This window comes from Polyergus mexicanus, unplaced genomic scaffold, assembly GCF_030449975.1.
Source record: "Polyergus mexicanus isolate NDT 795.1 unplaced genomic scaffold, iyPolMexi1.0 SCAF_6, whole genome shotgun sequence".
NCBI classification, from domain to species: domain Eukaryota; kingdom Metazoa; phylum Arthropoda; class Insecta; order Hymenoptera; family Formicidae; genus Polyergus; species Polyergus mexicanus.
The window spans coordinates 1,964,829-1,991,512 of NW_027223326.1; the positions used below are offsets into that span (position 1 = coordinate 1,964,829).

The 26,684-nt window shown below is 30.4% G+C and overlaps 2 protein-coding genes across 4 annotated transcripts in view; one reads left to right on the forward strand and one right to left on the reverse strand.

Moving 5' to 3' along the window:
* LOC138934100 (aquaporin AQPAn.G) overlaps positions 1-7,063 on the reverse strand; it is a 38,028-nt gene extending 30,965 nt beyond the window's left edge. For both annotated transcript variants that reach the window (XM_070297536.1, XM_070297535.1), the window contains exons 1-2: positions 6,849-7,063; positions 4,654-4,780 (exon numbers count right to left, since the gene is read on the reverse strand). In XM_070297536.1, the coding sequence (XP_070153637.1) occupies positions 4,654-4,780; positions 6,849-6,950 (229 nt within the window). In that variant the 5' untranslated portion in view covers positions 6,951-7,063. The remainder of the gene's footprint in view (positions 1-4,653; positions 4,781-6,848) is intronic.
* Positions 7,064-13,792: 6,729 nt separating this feature from the next.
* LOC138934208 (aquaporin AQPAn.G) lies at positions 13,793-25,898 on the forward strand. 2 transcript variants are annotated; one of them, XM_070297695.1, is made up of 6 exons: positions 13,793-14,073; positions 19,681-19,938; positions 22,535-22,819; positions 23,070-23,279; positions 24,185-24,224; positions 24,342-25,898. In XM_070297695.1, exons 2-5 carry the CDS (start codon positions 19,681-19,683, stop codon positions 24,221-24,223), a joined length of 792 nt encoding a protein of 263 aa, XP_070153796.1. In that variant the 5' UTR covers positions 13,793-14,073; the 3' UTR covers position 24,224; positions 24,342-25,898. The 2 variants fall into 2 exon arrangements, with proteins under 2 accessions (XP_070153796.1, XP_070153795.1); XM_070297694.1 differs by lacking the exon at positions 24,185-24,224.
* Positions 25,899-26,684: the final 786 nt, after the last annotated feature.

Below are 26,684 nucleotides of genomic sequence, written 5' to 3' on the forward strand. Positions count from 1 at the left end.
TTTAACTCCTTCAACTTCCGTAATTAGTTTTGAACAACAAGAATCCTAATAATAGATCTGTATTTTACTGCGTATTTTACACACACAATAGGAAAAAAATTCCATTAAATTCAGGAATTATTATACATATCGTGTTATATAAGGATAATTTTTTTATTTAATTCTTCAACCTACTGAGTATCTTTAATATATTTTCTAAGAGGGGAGGGGGGGAATACTTATTGAGAAAATATATTTTATTTTAATTTATTTAATATTCTCGAAAGAACGTGAATGTATGTTAACCACGTACAAGTGAGCTAATGTAACTTGTGTTTTACACAATGCGATTTTTTTTTTATACTAATTGATTTGTCTCATTATTCTGTACATAGAAGTATTACGGTAAGATTATCGAAAACTAAATATTTTACGAGATATTTAATTTTTTATATCAAAATATGTCAGATTAAAATATGAAATAACTCAAAAAGTACTTAATAAAAAAATACTTTATTATAGTGTTTTGGAAAGCTCTCGATGTCAGCTACAAGAATACTAAATAAAAAATTGGGGTTTCCATTTAAGATTTTAAAGTTGACCTTCACATGACCTTCAAATGATTTTCCAAGGTCAAATCATTGTCACCATCTTATGGCCCCCTTGAAGCCACACAACTTTTGTTTGAAACATTTTTCGATTTAACGCAGTGTTTCTGAGATATTTGAGTGGGTCCTTTAAAATGGGACACCCTGTATATATATATAGAATAAAACTCGATAAAAGCTTAAATTATTAAAATTTAAAATGAACTCGCGATATTCAATATTCAAAAATTATGAAAATTCATATCAATTAAATTTTCATTAGATCGGACATTATACTTATCATTGTAATTTTGAAACGTTAATAAAAATTATTCACTTTATTTTAATTAATTTTATTTAAATTTATTCTTATACATGCGCGTTATGCTTGGCAGCTCTTACACTTTAGGGACGGCAGTTAAATAACAAAAACAAGTTATTTTTCGTGCGCAATTTTACAAAAATTTTAAATTTTAATTCAAGGTGAGAATATTATCGCCAGGCTCTTCGACTCACCATAAATGCATAAAACTTAATTGCATCGCGTCCCCGGAAGACTCGTAAAATAAATTTGTTCCACACAATCATAATTTCGCATCTAACTTAAGTATATGCGAATAGGGAAAGCATTAATAATAAAATAAATCGAGAGAAGAGTCTACTGAAAAAGAAAATTTAAATTTTTAAGTTTTTATTTACACTTAAGGGCTTAAATTTGATTTATGTTAATAAATTGATATGAACTCGCGCAAGAATAGAAGAAAATTCTGTATTAAAAAAGGATTCTGCCGACTGTTCGGAAAGATATTTTAATAGTATCGTATGCCAGCGTGAAGAATAGAATGACAGGTTAACGATAAAAGCGATTAAAGAGCGCGTTCTTTCTGCGCGTAATAATGAATCAATAACTCGTAAACATGTATCGTCGATCGTCGCATTATTGCGGCGATCATCGAGATCGTTAGAACACAATTTCACAGAACATTAACAGCAGATGCTAATCGCGCGCGCGGAAGCCGCCGTTGGATGCGAATTATAGCCGAGAACTCTATAATTATCGACGCATAGAAAATCAGACATGTCAATATATCCATGAAATGCAAAAGTTTCCGTTCCGTACAATTTGCTTATTTCCGTTCACGCCTCGGTCCGAGGTTATTTCATCGAATATATATATATAAAAATAATCTTTCGGTTTTAAAAAATTTCGACAGAGATGAAAGCAAAATAAGAAAGAATTACAAAATTTTAAATTAAATGAGCAAAAATATAAATAAAATGAGCAACTTTGAATTTTTTTTTTTAAATACCAGCAATTACCAATACTTGTATAAAATATAATATTCAAAGGAAGAGTAAAATTTCTTCATTAAGTCAATTTATCGCATTCTTAAAGGTACGAGAAAGATTAAAATAAAATAAAGAATATATATATTTTAACATTTGCAAAATATCAAATAAAATAAGTAAGTTGTATTCTTTGTGCGCGATAAGTATTGATAATTACCGATAATTAGAATGCAACGTGCAATGTCGTATAGAATCTTTTTCACTTTGTAACTCGCCAATTTTGTTTGAAAAACAGGGACGACAATTACATAAAAAAATTTCAAAAAAATAAGAAACAAGAACCCTGGAAAATAAATCCGACTTCTCCATGTATTTTGAGAATGTAATAATCATTTACATATTCTAATGTGGCTGATTCGTGGATTGAAAATTTTAATTTGCTATTTATTATTCATGCCTGTAAATTGTATGGGAAGACTATTTTAATTAAAAAGAGTGGTTTGAAGATTTCATGTTATGAAAGACAAGGAATAAAAAATTACCCTAACGATAAATTATATTAAACAATTTTCGAATGTGTACAAAGTCCGTACGTTTACGTGTTCTTTTCACGAGTCGCAATCTATCGAGAACGATTTAAAACGGTGTAAAATTAAATGCGTGTAAAGCTGATACAGCTATACCTTACGGCGATAAAATAGGGATTCATAGCGATCATAGTGATTAATAATCAAAACTTTATTGTAGAAGAATGTTGAAATTTCATTCCATTGATTTAGAAAAAAGTCAGTAAAAGAGTGTAATTTACTTGTAATATAAATACAAATTCAAAGCATTCTACAAATAATAATGTCGCTGTTTCTCTTTACGATGAATAACATGTATAATATATCTATAAAAGATTTATATTATAAAGTTACTTGTGTGAATATATTATACTTTTCATTCAATATATATTAATTCTAGAAATTTCATCTAGTGTGTCATAATGATTCGATATACAATTGCAAGAATTTAAGATATTAGCAAGATTGTAATGAGTTGCATCAGTGACACATTACACTGTATATTAAGGTTTTCCCGCAAAAATTAATTAAGCGGAGAATTGCCTCGTGATCCCTTTCTCGGGACACGATGACACGCAATATGATATATTATTTACTTTTATTTAGTTTTATAATTGCATGATGATATGCAGCGATGCGTTCATGCAGATACAACGTTAAATAACGGTTACATATTTCTGCAACAAAAACACGCTTTTTGTTTTGATATAATTTATATAGTTATGCGTACAATCGATTTGAAAAATGTCCACAGAAATGATAATAATATGAATATGTTTTTCTAAAGGAAAATCAGATAAAACATATATTAAAGCCGTTAGCTATTAAAGCTGTCAGCTGTTAGCTGTCAAATGAGTAAAATTCATATCTGTGAGCTCGTTTTTTAAGTTAAGCACACAGAGGTATCTTATTTTATATAAGACACATATAACAAGATAATATATCTAAAAAATGTGATTTTTTTATAGGTTCATATATTATATTAAAAATTCGTGAAAGCGTAATATAAGATAATTTCATAATTTATATATTTATGAATAATAATATTTTTGTAATATGTAATTTTGCAGAATGTGACTTATGTAAATTAAAAATTATATATAATAAAAGATAAGAAAATTAAAATAAAGAAAATATATATACAGGGTGTCTCATTTTAATCTCCTCAGGCAAATATCTCAAAAACCAAGCCCGGAAGAGAAAAATGTTTCAGACAAAAGTTGTTTGGTTTCGAGGGGGACATAAGATGTTGATAATAATTTGGCCTTGGAAAATCATTTGAAGGTTATGTGAAGGTCAACTTTAAAATCTTAAATGGAAACCCCCATTTTTTATTTAGTATTCTCGTAGCTGACATCGAGAGCTTTCCAAAACACTGTAATAAAGTATTTTTTCATTAAGTACTTTTTGAGTTATTTTATATTTTAATCTGACATATTTTGATATAAAAAATAAAATATTTCGTAAAATATTCAGTTTTCGATAATTTTACCATAATACTACTATGTACAGAATAATGAGACAAATTAATTAGTGCCAAAAAAAACAAATAATTGTTTAAAAAAATACATTGTAAATAATTTTCTTAAAAACAATTTTTTTTTTTTATACTAATTGATTTGTCTCATTATTCTGTACATAGAAGTATTACGGTAAGATGATCAAAAACTGAATATTTTACGAGATATTTAATTTTTTATATTAAAATATGTCAGACTAAAATATAAAATAACTCAAAAAGTACTTAATAAAAAAATACTTTATTATAGTGTTTTGGAAAGCTCTCGATGTCAGCTACGAGAATACTAAATAAAAAATGGGGATTTCCATTTAAGATTTTAAAGTTGACCTTTACAGGACCTTCAAATGATTTTCCAAGGTCAAATCATTGTCACCATTTTATGGCCCCCTCGAAACCAAACAACTTTTGTCTGAAACATTTTTCTCTTCCGGGCTTGGTTTTTGAGATATTTGCCTGAGGAGATTAAAATGGGACACCCTGTATATATTAAATTTAAATTATAATTTTGTAAGAAATTATTTATTTTTCCTTTGATAATTATAATAATATTATCTATTTTTCTTCTAATTAATTATATTTTATAGTTTATATTATATTTTTATTATAATTACAACATATTTTATATTTTGTATTTTATTATATTTAATATTTTTTCTTTTATGTTACAAAATATATTTACACATAAAATTAAGCAATAAAATGTACTTACGTTGATATCGTTCCAGATTAAATCCTCCCTCCCCCTCCTTAGGTATCGATGACGCAAGACGCTGTACTCGCTCAGTTTCCGCGTATCCTTCGGGGAACACCGTGGACACATTCATCCCGCTAGGTCTCTGGAATTTCAGGATTTAATACAAATGATTAATAATACGTAATTTCTCTTGAATCATCAGTTCTCGAGCGTTTTCCTCATTTTTTTTTCCGACTTTTTAGATTCCACAAACATTATTCGATTCTCAGGATAAATATTTTTCACATTAATGAAAATTAAAACAGGCATTCTCTATGTGTAGAGTGGAAAAACATGTAAACATTATCTATTACTACCTCTTTGATATCTATTACATGTCATTAGTCATTACCGATCTTCCATCGCGAGTCATGATATTTAGATCGCTCCTATTCATATTGCGATGCGAAGCGTTGTACGGATATGAACAATGCATTATTGATGCAAATAAAAATACAAAGACGGTATAAAAAATTAATAAGAAACTGTGATTTGTTCTTAGATTTATCACACTTATGATCGGAGTTTTGAACAACAATCAAAATAACGATCTCGACTATTTCGTTGCGTCTTTCGCGATGCAACTGCGTTCTTTATCGAGGTCTTATCGATCGCATATTAGAATAGTTGCTAATTCGTCGTCAAATTCGACGTATTAGCGCCTCTGTCAAGCTTGTCATGGATCGTGCCAACAAGTTCCACGTATTGTAAAAGCCGAAGGATTTTTTATAATGAAAAAAGAGAGAGAGAGAGAGAGAGAGAGAAATAAATTATATCGTAATTAAAAGAAAAGTAATCTTCCATGTTAATTTAGTGGCAACACATGTCTATTATCTTTTACTTTTAAAGAGACGTATTGCAAAGAAATAAAATATTAATTTATTTCATTCTTTTCTCTCTATTTCGCAATTAATAAAATAATAAAGTCATTAAAATAATTTGCAATATTAATTAAAAATTTGGATTATTGATGAAAATGAATTATAAATAATAAAAAGTATTTAATAATTTAAATAGAGAAAGTATTTAATAAATACTAAATATTTTATAAATAATAAAAGTATTTAATAAATTTAATAATATTTAATAACGAATAAAAATTGGAGAAACTTTTTATATATTGTCCTCGCAAAATATATTATCCTTATTCCACTTTATTGTCACAAAAATTATCATTATCCACATTCGATTGACTTTAAAGTTCATTAGTTGCTTGGCGAAAATCTAATTAACGTGTGTCTTCTAGTTCGAAAGTTCTCGTTTCAATCGCGAAATGTATGACAGCTGGAAGACCAAAACTTCGCATAAATGTGTAAATCTTAAAAATTGCACTGAAAATGCGCTGACAATTTGCATAAGCGGCTGTCGCGAGAATACTTTCCTTAACTTATTTTATAATCTCTTCGCGCGGCTAGAGATAATCAGGCATAAATATATCGCGACAAATTCTGACTCACGATTTAGGTACGTTGATAAGATACTTTGTATTGCTGTTATCATTACATCATAATTATCTCGGCAGCGTCATAACTTACGAAAGCGGTGTACGAACAAAAGAGCGTATAACTTATCTTTCGTTTGCAAAAGTAATGAAAATCGCGCTCGACTGCGCAATGATAAAAATTGATAAAAGCAATGTTTTATATGTCAAGATAAGAGATAAACCATATATCTATAATTACACATTCAGCAATAAACATGTCTAATTATAAATAGATATGTAATTTCGAATCTTACATCTCTTTTTATTGAAATTTCTTTTTATTTAATTTTTACAGAAATTACAATCGACGAAACGTGATCGGAGAATTGTGTTTTATTTAGTCCCAAAGCCGCGTATGTTAAAAGATATTTAAACATCATATTCTTTAAAATGAAATAAAATTTATTTTTTTCAAATATTCAAATAATTCCGAAAATTTTATTCCTAATTATTTATAAGACTCTAAAGTTATTCGTAAAATCAAAAGCTAAAATTTAAAAAAAACTGCAGTTGTTTTATACATAGTATGCGATTATAAAAATCACCCTGTAGATTTTTCTCATCCGAGTCACACGTGACAGTATCGAAGTGTCCATTCGCTTGTCAATTTTAAAGATCGCACTTACAAATTGACTTCCGTCAATTCTCAAGAAAATTGACTAGAAAGAGAGAGAGAGAGGAGACTCACCAACGGACGGCGATTCAAGCCGAGCTTCTTGGCGGTCGTGTTGAAGACGAGGAATTCGCGCCACAGGTTCAAGTAGGAGGTCCTGTTGCCAGGATGTGGCATCCTCGCAGCGGCCACGACCTACCACTCTCATTGGCCATCAACCCGCCACCGAGACCTGCTGGATCACCCTCGCGTCCTGCGAGTGAAAGGACTGACTCCGCGAAGACGACGACCAGCGGACGATCACTGGGAGGATCCTCCACGATTTACCCCTTCCCCCCCCCCCCCGTCGATCCAATGAGGGTGATGGTGGTGGTAGGGATGCATGTAACGACCTTGGCAGCGACCTCGTCGAATTGCGTGACGATGTACTGCCGTTGATGCTTCTGTTCGCAATATTATTGTCGTCGTCGCACGAACAAGCCAATAAAATCGAGAACCGAGAAAATCGTCTTCGAATATTTGAAGCGAAGAAGCTTATTTGTTCTCCTGAGTTAATGATGGACCTCCTGATTCGCATAAAGCTTTCTGCGAAATTATTACAATCTTTTATAATTTAATAAATTATATATGATTTCTTCTCTTTCTTCTTACTCTCATCTCTCTTTTCAATTTTATATATAATCTTGTTTTCTTTTTATATTAGGTGTACAACTTTGCTTCCGCCGTTTTCCTATAGATGGCTTTAGCGGTAAGTAGTGGTCGAAATAAATAGATCATAGACGTCATGCGATGAATTTGGGCATCTGTCAACATAACCCCATAGAAACATTAGTCGATTTGTGTCTGCGTCATAAAGTTATTCTCGATTGAAAATGTCAGTTTACGAGCCAAATTCTCGTCATTTGCGGGAGGTTTTAATTTTCTGCTTCAATGTGAAGAAATTTGCGGCTGAGGCTCATCGAATGCTCTCAAATACTTATGGTGAAGCCGCTATTAGCGAAAGAACGTGTCGCGAGTGGTTTCAACGCTTCAAGAACGGTGATTTTCACGTCGAAGACCGGCATAGCGGCGGAAGAGAGAAGGTTTTCGAAGATGCAGAATTGGAGGCATTACTTAATGAAGACTCGAGTCAAAGTCGAAAAGAATTGGCACGATCATTGGGAGTGGACAATACTTTGAATCATAAATGTATAACCAGTTTTTTACAATAAAGCCTCGAATTTTGGAAAAAAAAACGGCGGAAGCAAAGTTGTACACCTAATATTCCCCTTCTATTCTCTCTTCGTTCGCTCCTTCTTTTCTCGCTTTTTCTTTTCCTTTTTTTATTATTTTGTCTCCTCCTCCCTTTTTTTTTTTACAATTATATACCCAGATAGAATATTTGATAGATCTAATTCTAAATGACTTTATTATTTTTCTTTTTACCACCTTATGGCCTTTGGCCTTTCGCATAAATCTTTGACAGTTATAAACAACAGTAGGCACCGTCAAGGCCGTTGATAAGATTCCGTTAGTGAGATATTACGCGGGGAATCTCCGGCCGAGAACTTCCGGTCAACGTCTGCAACGACCAATTACTCACAGCTTACTCGCAATTAGATCTCGTCTGCGATATTATTTGCAATTGGATCGAAATTTTTACGAGATTCTCGTGTTGTTAATGATACGGAAATAACTTCCTCAAACGAAGATAAAGATTATATTTATTTAGAATTTTGCATAAAAAAATTAGAATCTTTTCTTGACATCGTATATATCGCTATTTTGATAATTACTGTAAAAGTATCTTAATTGATCTAATTACTAATTATTATCGTAATATAATTTAATTTAACGTCGTAATATTAATGTAATTCAATTTAATTTCATCTAATTTCGCATATAGGATTACATCATCCCTTTTTCCCAAATCATCAATTTAATTTGCTTCTCATAATATCTTTTAAGTGACAAAAATAATTAACCGAATAATTTACGATATTACAAAGTAATTGAATAATTTACGTTATACTATTAACTGAATAATTTATGATATTACACTTGTATCAAAATATTTAACTAGTTATTATCGTAAATGCAATTTAATTGAGCGTAAATTAAATTAATTTAATACAATTTAATTTAATCTAGATTTCACGTGTGTATATAGGATCACATCTTTTTTCCTAACTACGTCTTGTAAATAATGGAAATTAATTGACTAAATAATTTTTGATATTATCGAAATGCGTTAAAATTTATTTCAATTTTATTTATTATAACCATTTTTATTATAACCGGATGTGATTCGACTGTCAAGTCGATTGTTATTTCAAATTCCTCGATTCTCCCCCGTGTCTCGGCCTAATCCCTCCTAGTGTTCTATTTCGCAGCAGTTAACTGATATTACGACGATGGTGAGCTCGCGTGCAGATAAAACCGTGACAATTAGCATACGTGAGGTCAGCCGATGGACGCGATCAACATGGGGGAACGTCATATCTGCAGTTTCTTGCACTCACCCGCCCGTAACGATCGACTTGCGACGCGTGGCGTTGCAGGAAATTGCTCGCCAAATTTGCATAATCACATATATATATATATATATATATATATATATATATATATATATATAAATTTATTAAAAATGCAACGTGTCAATTTTCTCTCCAGGGAAAATTTTAAATACTCGCCAAAATTGATTTGTTTTATCAATTCTTAGAAACAAATTTGAAGACAATCTCTCTTTTGCACAAGAATGTAAATCGAAGCGTAATTACGCATAGGAAACGTTTAAAATATATAAGAAAAAAATCAGAAAAAAGATTATTTAATATAAAAATATTGATTTTTAATTAATAATGCGAATTAAATCCTTGTAAATTTTAAAATTATATTATAACATTATTCACAATTTTTAATATCATAAAATATCTACGTTAAAATGTTTTATATACTTTTGCGAAATTACTTATGCACATCCTATAGGAATCTAATAATTATTATGCTTTTCCAGGCATTTTAATAAAAATTAGATCCACCTATATTGCTTCAAATATTATAATAAAATATGTAAAATTGTTGGAAAAACAAATTTTTCTCCGTACGGTCTTCATTTGTTTTTAAAATTAGTTACGATTTCTCATGTCGTCACACTTTAGAGAGAATAATGCATATCGATCGATCGATTATGCGCGTTTATTAATTGACATAAAATGAAAATTGATATATACTTGAATGTCTGGTTTCCTTCCAGCCGTCTCCTTGAAATCTGACACGAAGCAGTGCCTGTTTCTTGTCTTTCTCTCTCCGCATTAATCTGCATCTCCATCAAATGCGTCTACGCGTCGAAATTAGAAACGCGATTTAATAAAATCATTATGTTTCTAAATACAAAAACAAAGATGTACAAAATACAGAAGAGGATAAATGAGAATAATTAATTATCTTGTGCAAGATACACGAATTTACGAATTTCAAATCCACTGAATGTTTAATGAAAAAATATTATACAGATATGTCATAAATTTGTCTATAAATAAAGAAAAAGACGATTTGTATGAGTATAACAAGAATGTCAGAAATCTTAAAAATAATTTATGACCCTCTGTCTCTGTCTATCATGGATATAAAATTTAATACGACAAAATATTATTCTAAATATTATGTAACTTTGAATACCCTACGGATGTGGCGAGCTGCAATACAACCGGATCTTCATTAATTCATGAAAAAATGTCGATCGTGGGACTTATTATTACGATCAAGGCGACTTTTTTCGCCGAGCTAATCTAACCAATCGAAACAATGTGACAAGGTCAAATAAAAGAAGAAAAAAAAACCGTTCGTTTACGCTATTATGAACGTTAATGATCGGCAATAGTGCGTAATAATGATCTACAATATAGTAGCATAGATGCAATTTTTTAATGTAGCCTTATCTCGTTTATTCTTTTCAATATCATATCATTAATATTCGATTATCATATTGTAAATGGTTTTTTTTTAGATATATTTAAAAATATTAAAATTATTTATTTATCCTTCTTTATATTTAATTATCATTTATTTTATCATTTAATTATGTATAATAGTTATGTAAAATAGTTTCAATATCATTTTTTATATGTTAAAATTTAATATTTTTTTTCTTCTAAATCTTTCATTATAACGAATATTTTAAATAGATAACTTTACTGCTAAATATGCTATATGTGAAAACATTGATATATACGCGTTTCATACATATTCTTAAGCGAAAAGACAAAGCGACGAGGTAGTTGACAGTGAAGAGAGCGGTAATGACTTGGCGATGACAATCCTTTTGTGCCGCTACGTGAAATGTGCTCAGACTCGGAGAACGCCAAATGATTCATCTGCTTTTCGCGGGATCAGGATTGTCTCTATGTCGATGAACCCGTTATCATACAGGGTGTCCCATTTTAAAGGACCCACTCAAATATCTCGGAAACGCTGCGTTAAATCGAGAAATGTTTCAGACAAAAGTTGCGTGGCTTCAAGGGGGCCATAAGATGGTGACAATGATTTGACCTTGGAAAATCATTTGAAGGTCATGTGAAGGTCAACTTTAAAATCTTAAATGGAAACCCCCATTTTTTATTTAGTATTCTTGTAGCTGACATCGAGAGCTTTCCAAAACACTATAATAAAGTATTTTTTTATTAAGTACTTTTTGAGTTATTTTATATTTTAATCTGACATATTTTGATATATAAAAAATTAAATATCTCGTAAAATATTTAGTTTTTGATAATCTTATCGTAATACTTTTATGTACAGAATAATGAGACAAATCAATTGGTATAAAAAAAAAATTGTTTTTAAGAAAATTATTTACAATTTATTTTTTTAAACAATTTGTTTTTTTTTTTTTTTGGCACTAATTAATAATATGATTAATTTTCATACATTTATATGATTAATTTTCTTTCAAAGAATTCCTTAATAAATTAAGAGATTGTCCATTTTTATAATATATTTCTCTTATAATTATTTTTTTACGAATTGTTTATATTATCCGCTCTCTTGTCTCTAATACAACTATTAATATTTTCATATTTTCTCAATATTCTCTTATTATATTTCTTATTTATTAATCTTATTTATTAATCGTACTCGCCGCGGTGAAAAGCATGCGTATTAATTAATGCACAATAAATATATGCACACCCGTACCTAAACCGCATATAAATTGCGATTCAATATCCGGATAATAACGCGGCCAAGAGCTCAGCTATTTTTCCAATGAAAATAATCTTCCAACAATAGGACTCTTCTCCACGATATACGCGCTGTAATATTTGCATTTGCAGTTCTAAGTACGTTACTATTCATTGTATATAATTACGATAACTTGTGTAGCATATGGCATAATTATAGTTCTACTGTAAACGAAACATTCCGCGATTAAAAGAATGCTTTGTCCGAAGCCATCATTATTTTATTCGTCCGATAATTAATATGGCTTATTGCTAGTATCCTTGTGCATCACTAGAATTTATATGTATGATAAAAATTATAAAGATAAAAGGCGATATATATTTCATTATTATGACAATGCATTAAATTATAATTATAATATCGTGTGTGCAAAGAAATTGTATATTAATATAATTCTTTTATATTTTTATCAAATATATTCAAGTATATTGAAAATTAGAGGTAAAAACAATGTGCAAGCAAAAAATTGTGAAGTAAAAAATGAAGAAAAAAATACACTTGTGATAAATAAAACATAAGCTAAATAAGATTAAAACGGAAGAAATAAAATGAATAAGAGAAAATAGTTAAATTATAAATAAAAATAAGAAAAAGAAAAATGGATAAAAATCATTGAAATAAAAATAAAACGTAAAAGAATTATTTTATTACTTTCATAAAGAAATTTAAAAATATTTGATCTAAACTAGAAATATAAATCGAAACGACATGGAAGAAAATTAAATTAAATGGAAAGAAGAATTCGTTATGCATCGCATGCTTTATATATAAGGAGGTACCGTTGAAATGGTATTTTGACTATCATTTCGGCTTCTTTTCAATGAAATTGAGGTGGAAAATCAAAAATTAAGTAAAAAAATTAAGTACATGACAAAACTTCACGAGGCCGAGTAATATGGCGAACAAAACCCAAATAAACTAAAATATGTATCCTACAAATAGGATACGTATAATATAAATATATATACAGAGCCTGATAACATAAAAAAGATAGCATGACGAAGGTCGCATTTATTAACCTAAATTCTAAATACATGTTGATTGTTGAAATTAAAAGTTGATAGACGCCAGGGGAACGATGAGAAAAAAGGCTCAGGACGGAGGATGCGAGATCAGTGCGGGTATAAATTCCCAGATATTGAGAAAGTAATGCTCTATAATATAGGTATGTGCCTATAAAATGCGACGAAAAAAATGTAACATTCGGAAAAGACTAAAAAAAACATGCATACGTATAGATAGAATACTTACAAAAGAGTAGAAGTATTAGCGATTCAAATTAAGACAGTCTTTTTTTAAGCAGTTTTTAAAAAAAGTTGAGAACTTTTAAGATGATTTCGAAAAGTCTAGGTGTATTTCAGGCGGTTTAAGACATAGAAATTTTCGAATTCAAAAAAAAAAAATTTTTTAATTTTTCTATTTCTCTATTAAATTTTTTAAGTTTTTATAGTTTCACAGAATTTTTAATCGCGAATCTTTGAACGCCAAATTTTTAGGTTTATAAACTCTATCTATAAAATTTCAAAATCACATATATTTACTCGAATTTAAAATGTTAATGTCGAGATATATTTGTCACAATCTTATCGATGGTGCATTTTCAAATTTAAGACGCTCTCTCGTATAAGGCTTCATATCTATCAAAATATTAGCATGTATTCCGCGCGTGAACTCATCCACGTTGTTTACGCGCCTGCATTCGCCACTTTTAACCACGATATCCCTTCTACTCAGCCAGCCAGCCAGCCGATAGAGTACCAGAACAGATATCTACCTATGTGAGGCCCGACCGGCCCGAGAGCTTCACTTGCGACAGTTGTCGTTCGGTCGCTCTCAAAGAATCATCACGGCTTCATCGTAAACCGTCTCTGCTCGAGAGATTTTTGAAAAAACCCTCTAAAAGTATTCGAAAGAATCTCAAACAATTCTCAATTAAATCTCAAAGAAATTTTATTGAGTAATTTTCAACCGACTGTCAAGAGACTGTCAAACGATTCTGGAGGAACTTTTAGAGGCTCGTGGACAACTGTTGATAGAATTAGAAGGGATTTAGTGTAAACGTCAATTACGAAATTTCGTGGTGAGTGAAGATCTACTTTTTGCATCATTATTAATTTTATTTATTTATTATTTATTTATTTATATAGATCTAGATTTAGTAATATACAAAAATTTTTTTTATTTAGTAATATAATTAGATTTAATATTAGGTGTACAACTTTGCTTCCGCCGTTTTTTTTTCCGAAATTCGAGGCTTTATTGTAAAAAACTGGTTATACATTTATGATTCAAAGTATTGTCCACTCCCAATGATCGTGCCAATTCTTTTTGACTTTGACTCGAGTCTTCATTAAGTAATGCCTCCAATTCTGCATCTTCGAAAACTTTCTCTCTTCCATCGCTATGCCGGTCTTCGACGTGAAAATCACCGTTCTTGAAGCGTTGAAACCACTCGCGACACGTTCTTTCGCTAATAGCGGCTTCACCATAAGTATTTGAGAGCATTCGATGAGCCTCAGCCGCAGATTTCTTCATATTGAAGCAGAAAATTAAAACCTCCCGCAAATGACGAGAATTTGGCTCGTAAACTGACATTTTCAATCGAGAATAACTTTATGATGCAGACACAAATCGACTAATGTTTCTATGGGGTTATGTTGACACATGCCCAAGTTTATCGCATGACGTCTATGATCTATTTATTTCGACCACTACTTACCGCTAAAGACATCTATAGGAAAACGGCGGAAGCAAAGTTGTACACTTAATAGCATAATAAAAAAATAATAACATGGCTAATTATTAAAATTAAAATCCCTCCATAACATTTACTATAATAAAAGTTATTTAGTGTTTCAAAGATATATAAAATAGCGGAGTCTGTCGGAAAAGCTTAATCGACACGTAGGAAGGGTTTCCAATCAAAGAAACATGTCTAGGCTGTTTCGATTGAAAGGCTGAAATGCAATCGCGCTGCGTTAGACGCAGAATCAAGCTTTTACGATTCGAATCAGACTAGCAATTTAACGTGAGATGCATGCGAGATGCTTATTCAAATCTTCATCATTTTTTGCTGATACCTGACATTCATGCGAACATTTTAACTATTTCTGTTTTTATCGCGTGCTTTGTTTTTCGCGGAGACCACGCAATGATTTATCATCGTTTGCGATTTTTTCCATCGATATACAATATGAATAAACACGTGTCGTAGTGTGCTCGATGACGTTTAAAGCACAATTAATAAGGTCCTAATTTTGAAAGAAAATATTATATATATTTCAATTGATATAAATAGGGATTATTATTATTACATTATTTTATTCTTTGTAAAACTTTATTTTATGATATAAATAATTTTTTAAATTGCTTATTCGGTCTCAGCCAGACAACGATTATTGATATATAAATTGTACAGTGTCCTAAAAATAAACAATTATATTAAGTTTAGAATTAAATTAAAATAATAATGTAATTTAGATTAAAAAATGCAAACAATAATAGAATAAAAAGATAAAAGCAAAATAAAATTTGTATGATAAAATTATATAACATACAATAATAATTAAATTAAAATAAATATTTAATTTAGATTTTTTAATTTAATTAAGATTAATTTAAGAATTGTTTAAAATTTAAATATAATTTAAAAATATTTTCAATAAAATTGATTTTAAGAATTAGATTATATGTTCATGAGGATTATAATTTGAAGCTGAAATTGAATTAATTTAAGTCAGATCGAATCTCTGACAATAAATGATGCAATGAAAAAGCCATTGGCTTATAAAGTGGAACGAGTGGATTGTCGGTTCGATATGGTCGAGCGATCCTTTAAAGGGATTGGGAAGAAGTCGTACACGATGTCCACCTGAGAAAAATAAAATAAGTGGAAAGGAAAAATCCTACGAGACCATATAGGGATAACGATCTCTCTAACGGTCGGCGATAAATCGCCGAAGATCTAACGGGCGATTTATGCTTCCAAATCGACCGGTCTTCGCTTTCGCGGAACGATCGACGGCAATCGTGAAGAAACGAACACGAGGTGGATTCTCAGGTGAGATAGAAGGAGGGGATTTTATTGCTGTCAAGTGAAACGTCGATATCGATAATCGCGTCGCGAAGGACAACCTTCTTCTCTTCGCTGCGGAATTGTAACAAGACGTGCGAAAAGCAAGTAGGACATTAATAGAAAAAGTAGAACTTATGGCAGAAAAAAAAAACAAAGAAACGGAAGCAAGCAAGTTTTAGTAAGAATTTAAAATTTCGTTGCAATTTATAGTTCATTCAATGTTGCACCATTTATAATTGCAGTTGCTTGACGATTGAGAAATTAATTTAAATAATTTATATTGAAATTTCATAAAAGAAGAAAATTTAGATATTTTGTCATAAATTTTGAATCGATTATAATTTCATATATTGTATATATATATATATATTTTCATGTGTATATATGTATATACGACTAGAAGTTAAAATTTTAAATTAAATGGTTATCATATTATGATAACCATTCAATTTAAAATTTTATCATATTATCATATTATCATATTATGATAATCATTTAGTTTTAAATTTTAAATGATTATGATCAAACATAAATATGGTATTATAATTCAACATAAATATAACTTGAATTAAAAAATCATCATCGAATATTTACAAAATATCAAAATTATATGTTGATATACAGGGTGTCCCATTTTAAAGGACCCACTCAAATATCTCAAAAACACTGCGTTAAATCGAAAAATGTTTCAAACAAAAGTTGTGTGGCTGCAAGAGGGCCATAAGATGGTGACAATGATTTAACCTTGGAAAATCATTTGAAGGTCATGTGAAGGTCAACTTTAAAATCTTAAATGGAAACCCCCATTTTTTATTTAGTATTCTTGTAGCTGACATCGAGAACTTTCCAAAACACTATAATAAAGTATTTTTTCATTAAATACTTTTTGAGTTATTTTATATTTTAATCTGACATATTTTGATATAAAAAATAAAATATTTCGTAAAATATTCAGTTTTCGATCATTTTACCGTAATACTTCTATGTACAGAATAATAAGACAAATTAATTAGTGCTAAAAAAAAAAAAAATAATTGTTTAAAAAAATACATTGTAAATAATTTTCTTAAAAATAATTTTTTTTTTATACTAATTGATTTGTCTCATTATTTTGTACATAGAAATATTACGGTAAGATTATCAAAAACTAAATATTTTACGAGATATTTAATTTTTTATATATCAAAATATGTCAGATTAAAATATAAAATAACTCAAAAAGTACTTAATGAAAAAATACTTTATTATAGTGTTTTGGAAAGCTCTTGATGTCAGCTACAAGAATACTAAATAAAAAATGGGGGTTTCCATTTAAGATTTTAAAGTTGACCTTCACATGACCTTCAAATGATTTTCCAAGATCAAATCATTGTCACCATCTTATGGCCCCCTTGAATCCACACAACTTTTGTTTGAAACATTTTTCGATTTAACGCAGTGTTTTTGAGATATTTGAGTGGGTCCTTTAAAATGGGACACCCTGTATAATGCATGATATTAAATAAATAAATAATAATAAATATACAACAAGAAATATATGTAAATAATAATATTGTGCAAAGTAATATTACGTAAATTAAATAAATATATGTTAACAGCACGCTTGCTTGTGTTTTTGAAATTAGGCAGTATTTTACAGAATTATAAGGGAAATTTATCAAGTAATCCTTCCCGATTCATGTTCTCGTAATATCTAACGCACAGAGATTTGCCAGAACAAATAGTAAATAATTGTTTTAAATATTAGCAAAGACGATTTCGCAACAACAACGTTGAATCCCGAATATTTGTAACCCGATTAACGCTCGCATTTGTAAAATTAGCGTCGCGATCATGCTAAAAGCAATCCGATAAATGGAAGCAAAGGTAAATAAACGATGGAAATAAAGATCGCAGCTCGTACTTTCACAGAATTTCCCGACGGTGTCGTACATCGCCCGCGCTCTATTAATGTGCGAACATTACCGCTTTTACGATCCTACGAAATTGCCGACCAAGCGGAATTCATTAATTTAGCAAATTACACCATATGAGCAAAATGCATAAATAGTGACAGAAAAGTTCCATGAAATTTTAGAGAATTTCAGAAATAAATGAAGAACATTCAAAAATTTTTGGCTGAAGAAAATTCGATTGAAAATTCAATGTCGAATTTTATAAATATGTAATTTGTTATAAATTATCAATTATATTAATATTAATAGCCTTGTAGAATTAGTATTAATATTATGACATATAACATTTCTATTTTCGATAAATATTAAAAGTAATTATTATTTCATAAATTTTGCGCAAAATGTTTCTTAAATAAAATCAATGCTATTTTTGCAACAAGTCGTGCAGAAATGCTGATCGACCTTAAAATTCCTGCAAGTCCCTAATTTAAGCTTCACATTGCTGTTTACAATCCAAACATTTCGCGAGAATACGGGGCTGAGGAAACAAAATATCGATCGCGCGAATCGCATAAAGGCGTCAACAAATAAATCCGGTTCCTTTAATACCCGGCGTGATTTCGTAACGGCGCGATTTAGCAAATCGGTCACAGTAAGCGACAAATAGTTTTATGACACATATACAGACGGATGCGAAGGAGGAACAATCTCGGGCTGTGACATCATCTGTATAGGACCCGATCATCTCATCTTACAACTTTAGTAATGACAACCATGAAATTACGTAATCTCGCCTGTCAGATGGTATTTTTTGGAAAAAAAAAAAAAATTATATTCCCTGACACAGTTTTGCTTAATCAGATAGATATTAAGAAGTGAAACTATCAGAACGAATGAAAAACACTAACCCTGAAAATTATGTTAAATAACGAAATAGTGTTTCTCTTTGTACAATAAATTTAATTAAAATGTGATTATGATAATACGTTTGTGATTTTAATTTTATGAAATATTAAAGAAAACGTTGTCGCAATCGTTTCCGATGACGATTTGCTGCTTAATTAAAGCGCGTAGGTGATGATCAACGAGCTTTACAGCGATTAAGTAATTCGAGACGATCGCGTTCGAGACGAGGATGTGACGATTTGCATACGTAATGCAGCCTGTCGAAGCTTTCGTCGCGGCTGTGCTCGTAAAACGCGTGTCCTCGATCTAGATCCGCTAGTCGTTGATCGATGAAACCGCTAAACATTGCTAAGGAAGTGTTACAAGACGATATCAAATTTCTCGTATAAAAGAAAAAAAGAAACGCTTCCCATATACAGAATACTTTTGTTTCATTCATATTATGTAAAGAAGATCCTAAATCAAACATCTTCCCTATCTAAAAAAAAAAAAAAAAAAAAAGTTTATAGATAGGAATTTTAAATTGTCTTAATAAAAATTATGATTTTATTACAATAAAAAAAATACAAAAAAAAAAACATCTCTGTGCATGTTGTATCTATTTTCTAATCCTAAAGTATTTACACTATTTTCTCTATTAAAATCTTTGGTTGTTTCGAGATAAACGATTTTATATGTATTTTTGTTGTAATATTTTTTTACATCCTCTCTCTCTCTCTCTCTCTCTTTTCTTCCGTTCTCTATTTTACAGAGAGTTTTCTATTTTACTTTTTATTATTTTCTATTTAAATATCTTAAATTTTTCGCGCAGATGGTGAATCTAAAAAACGCCTTCGGCGTTAAAGAGCTTACCGATAAGAAGGCCGGTCTTCCACGTGGTCTTTTGGCAGAATTTCTCGGCACCCTGTTACTCAATTTCTTCGGCTGCGGTGCTGTGGTAACTGAAAATGTTGTTGCCATCGGTCTGGCCTTTGGTCTGGTGGTGGCGAGCGCGATTCAGGGGATAGGTCACGTTTCTGGCGGTCATGTCAACCCTGCAGTCACGTGTGGTCTCATCATCATCGGCAAGGTAAAGTGATATATCGTGTGTATATATACTTGATATAAAAAAGCTTTTATCCTCAATTGATAAAAATCAAGGAAAATATCAAGATACGCAAAATATTGTATAAAGCGCTTGTAATGTTTTTTTTTTATATTAAATGTAAATAAATTATTATCATTATCAAAATAATGATTTTTTATACTTGACTTATAACTCATGAAAATATGTTTGTTTATAACTCATTACAAATGAGTTAATTATAATTTAATATAATAAATTGACAAAATTTCCTCTCCTTCTATATGTAAATTGTTCTTCGTTGTTATTACTTATTTTTTATTTTTCTCTCTGTAAGAGTTCTTTTTTAAATATAGTTTGATTTAGGATCTCTGGAATTTTTTAAGTCGCTCTAAATCCATTGTATATAAATCGCGTGTAAATCGAGAATCGGCTATATTTTATTCCACAAATGAAACTTACACTCATCTGAGGAAGTCGATATCGCGCGATGAAAATTGATCGTCTATAAAGAAGTGAAACTAAATATATATATATATAAAAAAAAAAGAAAAAAAACATCGACATTCATCCTCCGTTCAAATCTCAAATTAACTAAACAAATTACGCATCGGTATAACAAACAATTTTGAATAATAATATCACCCAGTAAACACAAAGCAAAAGTAATATAACATCAATATTATAATTTCCCATTCAACAATGTAATTGCAATATAACATGCCTTGTACGTGACAATTACATTGTTGAGTGGGAAATTATAACATTAATTAAAGGAGTGTTTATATATGTACGACCCAACTGGCAATTTATTGTTCGATTGTTATCACAACGTTTCGACCATATGGTTTTGGTCCTTATCAAGTGAACTAAAATTACAATATTAAATAATGATAATCCCATTACAAAAATAAAATAAACAAATTTATGTACCTGCATTATAGTTAAAGTTGAAAGAGAAAAAAGTCACTATGTCATAATGACACACCGTGTCCAACCTCTCTGTTTAAGATACCGAGAAAGACTAAACGACCTTTATTAATCCATCGTATATGTTATTTAAATTCTCTGTATCCTTTTGAGAGTTAACAGCGTTGTCATATTTTTTAATAAAGAACATTTCAGCTATTTCCCTCTTTCTTACATGTTTTTCAGTATGCAGGATATCAGGCGTTGACCAATCGAAGTCATGATCAAATTCTAATTTGTGTTTGCTAATTACACAAAGATTACTAGCGTGCATTTTTATGTTATTAAAATGTTCCTTGACGCGGGTAGCTAAATGTCTTTTCGTTTGACCAATATATGAAGCACTACAGTTCTTGCAATTTATTTTCGAAACAACTTCCGTTCTATTACTAATAGGCAGCACATCCTTACCACGTTTGATCAATGAGTTTAATTTTTTTAGGTACATTGTAGACAACATTAAAATCCATTTCTCTAAAAAACCGACCGATACTGTCACTCAAACCTTCAACAAAAGGTAATGCAATGTAAGAGGGCTTGTCTACATTATTTTCCTCAGTACTCGGAGTAATGTCTCTTACCACGGTGTTTCAAAAAATTAAGTCTCTTACAAACATAACGATTTATCAGGTATATAAATATGAAACCGGAATTTTTTTATAGAAAATACACGTTTATTGTATGAAAATGATAAAAAATATTTTATTCCAAGTATTACCCATTGCTAGCTATACATTTTTCCCATCTCTCTGACAATTCGTGGATTCCACGCCAAAAAAACTGTTGCTCCTTTGAGGCAAACCAGTCATCGAGCCATTTTCGTACATTTTCGTAAGAAGTGAAGCGCTGCTCAGCAAGTGCGTGTCCCATCGATGCAAATAAGTAGTAATCGGATGGAGCCAAGTCTGATGAGTAAGCCGCATGCGAAAGTATTTCCCAACTAAACGCCTCAATCGTTTCCTTGACCGGTTTTGCTGTGTGTGATGGTGCATTATCATGAAGCAAAATCACTTTGTGTTGCCTTTTTTGATATTCTGGTCGTTTTCCACGCAAAGCTTGATTCAAATCGATCATTTGTTGTCGGTAGCGTTCAGTATTAACGGTTTCGCCAGGTTTTAGCAGCTCATAATAGATCACACCCTTCTTCCACGTTCTTCGTTTCTCACGTCAAAATCGCCACTTTTGAATTTTTTAAACCACTCAAAGCACTGTGATTTACCAAGAGCATGCTCACCGTAAGCTTCGATAAGCATTCGATGCGATTCTGCAGCAGTTTTCTTCAAATGGTAACAGAAAATCAATGCTGTCCGCAAATCGTAGTTTCCAGGCACAAAATTCGACATGTTCAACGCTATTAAAAACTACATTGTTGTATGAAACTTGTATTGTTGTGAGTTGAAAATCTTTATCAGATGTCAAAACAAGAAAATGGCGCCAATGACGCGGTTTGACGGTAACTACATTGACAGCTAGGGCCATCTATGGGCAAATTCCGGTTTCATATTTATATACCTGGTACAACGTGTCAATTGCATTATTCATTTGATTATCTTGACGTTCAAATTTGTCTTTTTTTTTGCCCGAATAATTATCAATCTATCACGCTAATAAGATGCTAATTCTTACATTCTAGGTGCCAATCATCAGGGGCATCCTGTATATAGTTGCGCAATGTGCGGGCGCGATCGCAGGCTCGGCGATTCTGCGAGCCCTTTCAGCGGATACGACGGAGGATGCTCTGGGCGTAGTGAAGCTCTCTAAGGGGATCACTCCGGTCCAAGGAGTCGGCGTGGAGTTCTTTCTAGCATTGATCTTAGTCCTGGTTATCTGCGGCGCGTGCGACGCCGCTAAACCGGACAGCAAAGGAATCGCGCCCCTCTTAATCGGCCTGGTGGTCACCGTCGGCCATATTGTCGGCGTAAGTGTTCCGATAATTACAAAAACGCATTTCCTTCTTTTTTTTTTAATTTTTAAATTAAATCTTTAAACACACAACTTTTCATTCATTCAGATTGTATTCCACATTCAATATATATTTTAAGATTATATTTTATGTAAAATACAAAATTCATTTGTAATTAATAAAATAATATTAAAAATTAATTCTTCCTCTTCTCTAATTTTATTATTATTCTATATCTTTGTAACAATATTTTTGCAATAATTAGGTGCCGCGAACAGGCGCCGGGATGAATCCGGCGCGTTCGCTAGGTAGCGCCGTAGTGATGGGTGCCTTCGATGATCACTGGGTGTACTGGGTAGGCCCGATTATGGGGGGCATCACCGGTGCGCTAATTTACGTACACGCAGTTGGGCCCGCCAAGGAACCGGAAGTCCCCGCTAGGACCTACGCCTCCGTTGCCAGCGAGGAAAAGGAGGTATATCATAATACAAGAATGTGAAATCACTCTCAGACGCGAATAAAAAATATTCAATTTCCAAGATATCGTAATTAATTCTCAATTCTCAGTAAAGAGAAAAGAATTCATTAGATTTCAAAATAATTAATTTTTGATCAACTTTTTAAATTTGTTAAATTTTTCAATTTTGTTTAATTGAAAAAAATTTTTTCTTTAGTAAAACTATTAACTTTTTTATAAGCTTCTTTATATAAAATATATATATGTAAAAATTCTCGATAATTATCAAAAATTTAATGTCATGTTATGAACTTTTGATTCTTAATATGTCTGAAAGAATGTTTGGAAAATAAACATTAACAATGTAAGTCTGGCATCTTCCTCTGCATTAACAAGACTTAATTCGCTTAAAGATTGCTGACGCATGCATTAACTCTCTACTTATAGATAATATTTGGTATAATTTATAATTTTCGATACTTTTTTCCTTGTCGATGAAACTCTAGAATCTCAAAAGCTCAAGTATTTTTATCCAATTTTTTATGGGACAAAATATATTTATATTATAAAACGCATGTATATTCATAATGCACGATAACAAAATACGGTATAAATAAATTTTATTTTTTGAAATCCAAAAAATAAAAATCTCTTGAGAGAAAATCATTTTTATATAACTTCTCATATCATTAAAATGCAAAATAAAAAAAAATTATTATTCAGAAATTTTTAAGAAATTATGAAATACAAGAGCCAAACCTACTCTTTTCAAGGGGGAATTTTCTTATTATTTTTCTTCGCTCTTTCTCTCATTCTTTACAAAATCTATTACAAATCTCACGATTATTGAATCTGGTATACAATTTTTCTCGAAATAAGATTTCCATTCTAATTGTAAGTACACGATCGTCTCTGTCCCACAGAGGTTCGAGTATATTGACAGCGGACATAACGGACTTTAAGGTACGAAGATGTCCAGACATACATAAATATTATTTAGTAACTCGTTTGTGGAATAGTGAATACTTTCATAATGTGAAAAAAGGGAAAAGCAAATATCAAAACATCCTTGTTTTGCAGCTCCAGAATCTTACCGCCAAAAAACACGTCAGTCCCGCTTGATGCTCTAATCAACACTTTAACAATCTTGTCAGTTCGCAAATTCTGTTATAGATAAGAATTATTAGACAGCTTTTATCGTGAAAAATTCGCACTTTTATTTGCGCAAAGCGCAAATTGCAAGATTAAAGTTCAGAATTGTATTGCTTTTTAAAAGAATAATATTTTTAACAAAAGTCAGTTTCTCTAATGATCGCTAAGAACGATCTAGAGATGCAATTATTGCAATCACAATTAATTTTAAAATAAAAAGTAAAAATTTTTTATACGATTTACACATTTTCGTTGACTTTATTAACAATTGTGTTGAAATAAAAGCGTTGATTTAATTTTAAAAACACATTATAATACCAAATATAACAGTTTTCAAAAATTTTTTTTTATAATATGTTGCCAATCCATAAAAATTTTCATTACATTACAAATTATATAATTAAATAAAAGTTTAATTATATCATACGTTTCTAGATCGTCTTGAATTATATAAGATAAGAATGAAAATACAGATGAATATACCAAAAGAAAACCGAAAAGAGGGATCTTTCGTTACAAAATATTTTACAATGCCGACATCTCATGCCACATTGGTCGACAACGTGCAGTTGATATTGCAATTGCACTTTGATAACTTGATTTTGATAATTGATCAATGGAATATTCGGCTGAATTCTCATCGCGCTTCATTAAAAATTGAAAAATCACGCAACTCCTGTTAAAATGTATTTGATATTTTGATATTTAATTTTGTTTAATTTAATTTATGACACCCAGTGCAATTTTTGGATAAGTGTATACGCCGCTCTTCATCAATATTTTCAAACGTTTTTTAAATTTGTTTTTAAGTCTTCATTGCTCTCTCGTCATCAGTGAAAATCATCAAGTCTTAATTTAATTTCTAATTCTTTATCCCCATTAAATTATTGATTGAGACTAATCACATGATGTTGCAATAATTCATGATTCTCTAATAATTTAATAATTAATTTAATCATATAAAAATACTTAATTTGTAATAATAAATAACGTGCGGGTACAAAAGATTCGTCTCAATGGAATCATTCGTTATCTTTTCATAAACCATATCTATTTTTATTAATATATTTAATTAATTTATTCGCTTGCGTGACTTTTCGATCATTTCGCTCAATGTTAGATTAATGTATATGCATGTTCGTAGCCATTTCGCGCAAGTTTACACGCGAATTTATAATCAATTTCCAAGATATTTTTTATCTCTTCACCGTGGATGTTCTTTGAATTTTTCATATCTACACGCACGAGAGCTAATATTTGATTAAAAGCCACTAATTTCGTAAAAGTGCGTAAAAATATAACTAATTGTCAAGTATTGTGATCGCACATATGTGACATTTAATCCATCTACATACATTTAACGCAACAATATGTATTTCTTTTATAAATGAAAGTATATCGTTACTACATTATATATTATATAGGGTGTCCCATTTTAAAGGACCCACTCAAATATCTCAGAAACACTGCGTTAAATCGAAAAATGTTTCAAACAAAAGTTGTGTGGCTTCAAGGGGGCCATAAGATGGTGACAATGATTTGACCTTGGAAAATCATTTGAAGGTCATGTGAAGGTCAACTTTAAAATCTTAAATAGAAACCCCCATTTTTTATTTAGTATTCTTGTAGCTGACATCGAGAGTTTTCCAAAACGCTATAATAAAGTATTTTTTTATTAAGTACTTTTTGAGTTATTTTATATTTTAATCTGACATGTTTTGATATAAAAAATTTAATATCTCGTAAAATATTTAGTTTTTGATAATCTTACCGTAATACTTCTATGTACAGAATAATGAGACAAATTAATTAGTATAAAAAAAAAATTGTTTTTAAGAAAATTATTTACAATGTATTTTTTTAAACAATTATTTGTTTTTTTTTGGCACTAATTAATTTGTCTTATTATTCTGTACATAAAAGTATTACGGTAAAATGATCGAAAACTGAATATTTTATGAAATATTTTATTTTTTATATCGAGATTCTGATTAAAATATAAAATAACTCAAAAAGTACTGAATAAAAAAATACTTTATTATAGTGTTTTGGAAAGCTCTCGATGTCAGCTACAAGAATACTAAATAAAAAATGGGGGTTTCCATTTAAGATTTTAAAGTTGACCTTCACATGACCTTCAAATGATTTTCCAAGGTCAAATCATTGTCACCATCTTATGGCCCCCTTGAAGCCACACAACTTTTGTTTGAGACATTTTTCGATTTAACGCAGTGTTTCTGAGATATTTGAGTGGGTCCTTTAAAATGGGAC

Bases quoted from the DNA above. Each gene is read 5' to 3' on its own strand.
- LOC138934208 (XM_070297694.1), top strand. From the start codon at position 19,681: ATGGTGAATCTAAAAAACGCCTTCGGCGTTAAAGAGCTTACCGATAAG. The intron at 19,939-22,534 runs GTAAAGTGATAT...CTTACATTCTAG, and splicing joins GTCTCATCATCATCGGCAAG to GTGCCAATCATCAGGGGCAT. The intron at 22,820-23,069 runs GTAAGTGTTCCG...TGCAATAATTAG, and splicing joins CCGTCGGCCATATTGTCGGC to GTGCCGCGAACAGGCGCCGG.